The sequence below is a fragment of the Jaculus jaculus genome, chromosome 5, assembly GCF_020740685.1.
Source record: "Jaculus jaculus isolate mJacJac1 chromosome 5, mJacJac1.mat.Y.cur, whole genome shotgun sequence".
In the NCBI taxonomy this organism is placed as follows: Eukaryota; Metazoa; Chordata; class Mammalia; order Rodentia; family Dipodidae; genus Jaculus; species Jaculus jaculus.
In genome coordinates this window covers 163,923,252-163,932,434 of record NC_059106.1, presented here as the reverse complement: position 1 = coordinate 163,932,434, position 9,183 = coordinate 163,923,252, and the positions used below count along the sequence as shown (strand labels likewise).

At 49.1% G+C, this 9,183-nt stretch overlaps 1 protein-coding gene across 1 annotated transcript in view; it reads right to left on the bottom strand.

Moving 5' to 3' along the window:
- Nucleotides 1-1,931: 1,931 nt before the first annotated feature.
- Pcp4 (Purkinje cell protein 4) overlaps nt 1,932-9,183 on the bottom strand; it is a 64,748-nt gene continuing 57,496 nt past the window's right edge. The window contains exon 3 of the mRNA XM_045150695.1: nt 1,932-2,326. Within this exon, the coding sequence (XP_045006630.1) occupies nt 2,199-2,326 (128 nt within the window). The 3' untranslated portion in view covers nt 1,932-2,198. The remainder of the gene's footprint in view (nt 2,327-9,183) is intronic.

Sequence of the window (9,183 nt, the reverse complement as noted above, 5' to 3'; positions counted from 1 at the left end):
CCAGACGCATGCACCACTTTGTGCATCTGGCTTTCATGGGTCCTGGGAAATCAAACCTGGGTCCTCTGGCTTTGCAGGCAAGTGCCTTAACCACTAAGCCATCTCTCCAACCACGCAAGCCATCTATTCTCTATGGCACTTGTACTGCCACTGCCTCAGCAAGCTTTTTCTGAGATGCCCCCTCAACCTGTTTCCTTTCTCTAGGTAGGGACCACCCGTTCAGGTGCCCTGCTTAGCCCTCCCTGACTGCCAGAGCTGAAGCCATTGTGTTCCGTGCTCCTTATAGAGGTCGATCGTGGAATCTCAGCATTTCCTGGTGGAGGGGCTGCAGGGAGGGTTTTCCACAAGGAAATAAGCACAATATCAGACGGATGCCTGTGAGAGGAACTCTCCCTTGAGTGTCGGTCTTTCTCGCTCTAAGTTCTTTATGAAAACAAGAAGGGATCCGGGAGCCTGGAGAGTTGGCTTAGTGGTTAAGGCGCTTGCCTGCAAAGCCAAAGGATCCCGGTTCAACTCTCCAGGACCCACATAAGCCAGATGCACAAGGGGACACATGCATCTGGAGTTCCTTTGCAGTGGCTGGAGGCCCTGGCGTGCCCAATCTCTCTCCCTCTCTCTCTCAAATAAATATTTTGAAAGAATAAGGGATCTAGGAAGGAACACGACCAGTGTTACGCCTCCCAGACTTCACTCCCAGCCCACCTTGACACCCGCACAACCAGCACGCAGGAAGTGTGTACACACACTCAGAGCACTCCCTCCTCTTCTCACAGCTCCTCCTGCTCCACCCCGGGCCTTGGCTAAGGAACAAGCAAAGGGAAGAGAAGCACGTACGTCCATAGTGCACACAGGGCTGTCCTAGAACACCCTCGGGTGCCAGAGGTGAGATGTGAGTTTTACATCATGTTCTCCCGCGCCAAAGCCCGCTTGACAGCCACAAACACGCCAGGGGCCAGAGCTCCTGCACCTGCCGCCCAAGGCAGGCTCGCACCCACGTCCTGCCAACTGGCTCTTCATTCCATGCACGCACTCTCTCTTTGCTGCCCATGGAAACTCTTTGAGGTGTGCAAAGCCAATTTGCCTGTCAGGTTTGCAAGGGAAAAGTTAGAGCTGGAGAGAGGCCAGTCCGCTTCTCCAAAGCACTGGTCCTGATGAACAAGCCAAGCTCGGTGCAGAGCGTCCAGCTGCCTGGAGGACGCTCCTGGCCCGGGGCCACACAGGTGTGGAGAGCCCCAAGCCAGGGCCCGAACAGCGCTCGGTGTGGTGGGGTACTTCCTTAGGAAACAGACAATGTATTTGAGTAGACCTGGTTGACACCCCAAACACAAAAGCATCACCACCCCCCCCTCCTTGTTTTCTCCCGGAAGAATCCTGAATTCTGAAGGCCAGGATACAGCAGTGCATTCTTGTCATAAGAGGAAAATACCGCCCTCGCCCACCATCAGTCAGCACCCTCCAAATGAGACAGGCGTAGCTGGTGACAGACCTCTGGGTCGTAATAGCAGGCAGTGTGCTACACCTCCAACTCTTTTCATTGAATGTGTATGTACGGTATGTCTAAGTGTCTGCAAGTGCGCCCATGCGTACACACATATGGAGGGTGGAGTTAGAGGTTGACATCAGGTGTCTTCCTCATTCTCCACCTTAATTTTTGACACAGGGTCTCGCTATGGCCCTGAGGCTTGGGAGTTTGGCTACACTAATAGCCAGTAATCCCCAGTGAATCCCTTACCTCCACCTCTGCAGCATTAGGATTACAGACACCCTGCTACCGCTCAGCTTTTACACAGGTGCCAGGCATCCAAACTCAGATCACCATCCCCTCCAATTCTCAAGAGAAGAAGGGAAGAGATATCTGGCCAGTTGCTTCCTTTAACCCCAGACAACGTTCTAGTTTAATCTGAAGGGAGAGATGCAGGCAGACACTGGACTCATTCATCTTACTTCCTTTTATTACAACATCAAGGAACACAGTTTCAGATGGATGGCCATGGAGATAAACTTAGGGATTACTCACAATTTCATTGTCTACACCTGCCTACAAGGCTTTAAGTAGTGTGGATCTCTGTACATGCATTTTAGGTTTTCAGTATGTGTACTGTGTGTGGATGACTTCTCTAGGGTGTTTTTCTTTTAATTTCTTGACAGATGATGGTTGAACTTGGTGTCTTCAGGTGAACCAGGTAGCAGCTCCCCAACTAGGACTGAGAGCCGGCCTTTTTCTTCTGGAATTTTCTGAACTGGGACTGAATTGCCACCGCTGCACGCTCTGTCTCTGGGGCATCCATGTCAATGTCGAATTCTTCCTGGACTTTCTTCTGCCCATCTGTAGCAAGGAAAACACAAGCATACGTTGATCACATTGCTGCAACTAGGAAAGCAAACAGCAGCCCTGATGAGGGAGTCTGTGTGGTCCACCTTGGGTAACCACGGGCAGGTGCTCTTACTGTCATAGGCTCGTGTGTATAAACACTTGGTCCCCAGCTGGTGGCGCTGTTTGGGGAGGATGTAGAACCTTTAGGAAACAGAGCCTTGATAGAGAAAGTGGGTCACTGGGGGGTGGGGGTGATCCTTGAGCTTTTATAACCCACCCTACTTCCCGTTTGTCCTCCACTTCAGTGGATGCGATGTGAACAACCAGCCCCCTGCTCCTGCCTCCACACCTTCCCTGCCATGATGGAATGTATAGCTCAGTCTGTACAGCAGACTAGAATCCTTTCCTTCCATAAACTGCTTCTTGTGAGGTATTTGGTCGGTCACAGCAATGAGTGAAGCCGCTAATGCAGGTTCTTAGTCACCAACCCCAGGACAGGACCTTGTTCGCAAGGCCAAAGCCTGTGCGGCACAGTGGAGAGTTTCCACGGCTTGCGCCCGTCTGAACACTGAACGTGAGTGGGACACAGTCCTGACCTCATACTTCTATAATACCAGCTGATGGTCAGAAGAGCTCAGAACTGGAAAGGCATACTTGGGCTCTATGCGTTATATTACTAACGGGCTTTGCTTATTGTGGTCTAGGCTCCGATGGTTATTGTTGTCGTGACCAAATGACAGCATTTAATCGCCACCTTAGACTGGACTTCCACACATCATACACTGGATTCCTTAAAGGCAGACTCAGCAATGAGTTTGCCAAGGGAGAAAGATGTAGTCGACTCACACTGAAATGATGGCTCAAAACAGGGCACAAACCAGCACAAAGTGAAGACAGGGTGATGGACGCGTGGTGCTGTGTACTTTCATGAATCTGCATGCCGCCCTCACACATGGACCATGCGAATCGTCCCTGTGTCTTTCCAATCCAGTCTGTGAGCTGCCAAAGCAACCACCACGCTGCCTTCTCTTTAGGCACTGGCCAGAGGGCAAAAAAGCAAGCAAAGAAAATCCTCCGACCCAGGGAAGACTGAAAATGGGAATCGCCACAGGGAGAGCTGTCCCTGTCCTTTCTTAATGCAGATGCTGGGTGGTGTGTGCAGCTCTAGGAAAGGCTCCTGAGGGCAGGACTGTGTTAGGTAATTCCTTATTGCTGGAAGGAAGCCAGGTGGCCACCCTTTTAATAGAAGGTCTTGGGCTGGAGAGATGGCTTAGTGGTTAAGGCACTTGCCTGAGAAGACTAAGAACCCATGTTCCACTCTCCAGATCCCATGTAAGGCAAACAGATAAGGTGATGCAAGCATGAAAGGTTTCACATGCACATAAGGTGACACGTACGTCTGAAGTTCAATTGTAGTGTCTTGAGGCCCTGGAGTGCCAATTCCCTCTCTCTCTCTCTCTCTCTCTCTCTTTCTTTCACTCTCTCCTATTATAAAAAATAACAGTCTGTTGGGCTTGCCTCAAAAAGAGAAAACAAAGCTCTCAGGTATAGCCAGAGTTGGGAGTTAAACCCCAGTATACAAATGAGGTGGCCAGAGCCATCAAGAAGACCCACCTCCCCTGGGACCTGGGCTGACACCCTCACTGTCACCTTGGCTATGCAGCAGAGAGGCCACATAGCTTTCTAGATGATAGATGATGATGATGATGATGATAGAGGGGTAAGAAGATAGATGACAGATCAATGGATGGATCTAATACATGCATGTGTAGATAATAGAGAAGATAAATTCATAGCTAGCTGATAGATTACAGAGGTAGATTGATCAATATATACGTAGATACTTACACATATACACAGCTACATAGATTGACCCATTGACCCATCAATTTCTGGGCAGGACAATCATCCCTTATTTCAGGTACATCTTGCGTGCTACTTTCACTGGGGATCCTTGGACATTTAGGAGGTTCTACCCAGCGCCCTACAGTCACACCTTCATCTGCAATGGCACGACGATGGCTTGGACCTTGCCAGCCTCCTTACGCTGAAGAAACTGTGACCTAAGTCAAATCATTTTCTTTTCTCAGACTCGCCGCCATGCCCCTGAGAGCAGAAACTGTGAATGCACCACTGTTGATGTGAACACGGGGGGGGGGGGTGTCATCTTCCACAACCGGAGAATGGGAACACTTCCTACTTCATCAAGTTTGATCCCCACTGCAGGGAATACCACGGATCAGGGCCTTCGGAAAGGGTAGGAGATGCCTGCACCTCAAGTAGATACTTGAAAAAACAAAACGTATAACTAATGCAATCCCATGAGCCTGGGGCTGGAAGGTAAGGATCTGGCATGAAAATGGCCCCAGCTCCGTGCCAACAGGAATAAACCTTTAGCACATCGTGAGGGGCCCGCAGCACTCGTGGCGCTAAAAATTGTCATCTATTAAGGAAGGTTTGCCAGGTGTGGTGGCGCACACCTTTAATCCCAGTACTCGGGAGGCAGAAGTAGGAGGGTCGCCGTGAGTTTGAGGCCAGCCCGAGACTACAAAGCGAATTCCAGGTCAGCCTGGGCTAGAGTGAGACCCTACCTCGAAAAAAAAAAAAAAGAAAGAAAGAAAGAAAAAAAGAAAGAAGGCTTGCCTTCCAATCCTTCCCTCCCAGAAGAGGCCCCTGCAGAGACCGTGACGGCAAAGGGGCCAGCCGCAACAGTGCCAGAGGTTGGAAGAGTTCCTTTCAAATTAACAATGTTATTGCAACCCACAGTTTTTCAAGGGCCTGATCCACCTTCCCCCTTTCACAATAAGGGGGGGGGGGCGGTTCCATAATATTCCTTTTTGACAAATGACAAATGAAGATGCAAGAAATTATGTACATTTAGAGAATTCACGATGGCACAGTGAGGATGGGTCATAAAAATCAATTTTGCAATTACATCTTAAACTAATATCCTATGCCCCAAGTGATTTATTGATCCTTCCCTCGTTTGAAAAATACCACGGTGCTTTAAGAAACAAGCCCTGGATGTTTAAGGGACTGTTGCTCTCTGCTTACTTCATTAGAGTCAGTGTCCCTGTGGGGAGCTCTGCATTGTCACGGGAGAGGCAACGTGCTCCTCCCACCGAGCTGGACAGGGACCAGGGACATGGAAAGTAGACAAAGAAGACTGACCACAGCTGAAGAGGGACATCTCATTGGATGTGGTGGTGGCACCTGTGATGATGCCAGTGAAGAGCCTGAGGCGAGATGGCCCCATGGGCTCCCGGCATCCAAGATGGCACAATTCCGGGCACCCCAGACTCAGTATTCACAAAGGGTAGCTGGAGGAGAGGGTGAGGGCCAGCATCCCACAGTCAGAGCCTCTTCCAGCCTTGGAGCCTTCCAAGGAAGCCCTGGCGGTACTGCCAAGGGCGCAAATGCAAGGGGACCCTGGGGAGAGCTTCCCTTCTCCGTAACTCCATGGTAGAGCTTATGCCCGCTGGCAGCTTGTACTGCTAATGGCAGGGAGACCTTGGCATTATGGCTAGGGAGGCTGAAGATCTCTGAGGGTAGATTCCCTCTGTGTGTCACGTACAGAGAACACACACACACACACGTACATACACACACTGGGACTGCCTCGAGGTTTTTAATGACCAGCACTCCCCAGAACCCTAATTCATTCTTTCCATCTCCGGTTTCACCTCACTGTCCCCATCCCCTCCTGACTTGGGAATGGAGCAGCCCTACTCACTCCAGCACCTCTCTCAGGGCCTGACACCAAGCAGGTGTTCAATTAGCAAAGGCTGGTTGTGAGGGAGTCCATCAAACACACCAGGCAACAGTCAAGTGGACACTTTTAGCCCAGGGACTATAAAACAGTGAAATTTCCTCTGCAGTGAATAATTTCCATTTTGCAGACGGACCCTTTCTGTCACCTCTCCCCCCAATGTTGTGAAGCTCAGATGGTCTTTTGGGAAGTGTGGCCTGGAGGTGTCAAGGCAGAGCCACTTTGGGGCCATCCAGAGGTGCAAGGGGTGTGGATTAAAGAGAATGTGAAGATGGAGATGTGACCATAGGAAGATGGCTCCGGGAAATTACTGCTTACAGGGGGTGGGGAAAAGAGGGGACATAAGAAAATGTAGGTGTCCCAAGACAGACGCCAAGTGGGGGATCAGGAAGGTAAATGTGTATAGTCACACAACTGAGCCCAGGGGGGCTGTGGCCCATGAAATCTGGGGATCCAGAGTTACAGAGAGCAACTGGGTAGACGGCCCCAGCCGAAACCACAGAGGAATGGGGAAATGAGCAAGAATGGTGCTCTCTTAGTTAAGCTGATATCAGCACAAGGATGACAAAGAAAGACACTGAGGACACTCAACACCTACCAAACCAGACATCTAGATGTTCCTAAGTGCCCATCACTGAAGCAGACTTAAAATGCTCCCAGCATGGCTCAGGGAATTTTGCAGAAGAGGGGAGCAGAAAGATTGTTAGAGCCACAAGGTCAGACATAATGCACAGAGACATTGCCTCTCCCCCAAAACTGACTGCTGCCCCCACAGTGCATGACCCACAATACCCATGGGGTTGACATGCCTTCCCAATGAGGAGGGCCTTTTCAGAAAAGGGGCCGGAATAGGATGGAACCAACATGTGGTGTTTGCATACAAAATATGTCCATATCTAATAATAATAAATAAATAAAATGGGTAGAGGCAGAGGCATCCCAGTAACCCCCAGTGAGGGTGGGCTCCTACCCCAGAGAGTGACAGGCAGGTTTCTAACCTCTACCTGCTAAAGCAGTGGCTACCACCCACATCTGGCCAGGCACTTAGGGGCGCATAGGGCTCATACCCCTGAATATAGAGTCCTCAGCTTCCTTGGGGGTGAGACCCTGGCCCGTTCTAGCTGTCAGACCCTCCTCCAAAGAAGTAAGGGTGTGGAATCTCAGTGAGACTCAAACTGAGGACTGCCTCTAGCCACTGTGACCCTACGGGAGGGTCTCAGCTACACTTCTCACTTTTCTCGTAGAAAATATAAAGTGAAAAAATTCACTTCCTTCTCTAATCCACAGAGCAATATGGGGTAGAGGGTTGTGTAGCTTTTTCTTCCAAACTGAAGTGGGGGTGGGGGTCCACACAGTCAAGAAGCCAACAAAATTTAACAGGCATAGGAAAGACAAAATTCACAAAACCTCTTGCCACAGCCCAAGAACTTTAAAAAACAAAAATCAGTAGCAAACAACGGCTAGGAAGCAGAGGCTTGTCTTCAGTGAAAACGCCTGCAAGCTGTACACAGCCATCCTGGGATGAAGTTTTGATGAGTCATGCTGAGATGGACCTGGGATGAAGTTTTGATGAGTCATGCTGAGATGGACTTTGCAGCATTGGTTCCAGGCTTCAGTGGAATTGTTTCTGTAGTCTGCCGTGGGTGTCCTTTTGGGGATGACTAGACATTTATCTACTTTTAGCCAAGGAAAAAAAAAAATGATGCAGCATAAATGCAAGTGAGCATCACATTCAGAGATTGTCTCCAACTTACTAGGAAGGCTCGTAGCCGCTCTGGCTCTCAGCTTTTTTATATAAGGGATAAGAGTAAAATCACCTTTCTTTCCTAGCCTCAGTACTAAGCACAGATCAATGCCTAAGTATAAGCTAATCTGCAGTAGCAGAATGTGGCCAAGGCTGCACAATCAGGTGGAGAGGTAGAGTCAGCCCCGGGGTCCTCAGTAGCAGGGCTGTGGGAAACTGAGTTGCCCCAGCAGTAAAGCAGAGAATCAGGAAAGGTCTTCGTGTCGACGTGGACTCAGGGCAATAACTTCCAAAGCCTGAGTGCTGAGCTCTGAGGTTTTATAGACAAATATGGCAGGCAGTCTGACCTCATCTTGAATTCTTGACACTATTGGTGGGTTACAAGTTTCTAAGGTTATATGATTTAGGGGCACAAACAGAAAATTCTATAGCAATAAGACAGTGATAAAAAAGTACAAATGTGGAACAGAAAGCTGTTTGTTCAGGGGTATTTTTCCACTCACAGTCTACTTTCACAAGATATCTGTCTGACTCAGGGCAGGATACAGTAACACAGGGCTCAGCTGGTTTAGCTTAGAAGCTGAGGTGTTTGCAAAAACACTGCTCAGCACAGAAAAGGGAGTGGGGCTTCAGTTTGATTAAATTCTCCACCACAGCAAATTCTTTGAACCTGTGTAATGATGGAACCTTCTGGTCATTTGTTCCTTACTTCAGAGAAAAAGGAGCACATCCCAACATAACCACCTTTGATGGGCAGCCTGGGCAGCTTGATACAGGACCAGCTCCAGCTGAGTGATACAAGCCATGGAAGATATACTCAAAACACAGTTTTAAGAAAGACCACCCATACCAACCTCCATAGTGTACAATGCACAGGTCAGGAAACAAGAAGGGTCCACTCCACTTTCCATGGCCAGGAGGCTCCCAACCACACCAGAAGCCTCTTCACAGCTATTCAGTAAGAGAGTGCTATGTCTAAATTATCAGCAAGGAAGATGTGTATCATTGTGAATTCTAGACTGCGGTACACACCTTTCCCTTCATCTCTGTTTATTGTCTCATGAAGATGTCTAGAGACTTGTGTCTGGTGTCAGTGGATTGACATTTTTATTTAGGCTTCTGAATTGGAATTGGAATTGGAAAAATGTATCAGACATCTCTCTTTGTCATTCCGAGTGAGCAGCATTTTACCAGAACATTCCTGCCCAGGACTGCAAAGATGTCATTTGCATCTGCCTAGAGTTCCAGACCACTATCATTTCCTTCTCTGGGTGGATGCTACAAGCCTGAAGCTGACCACAGAGTGGTCAATAGGAGAACTATGTCCATGCCACTCAGTAGTTTTGATGTCAAAGA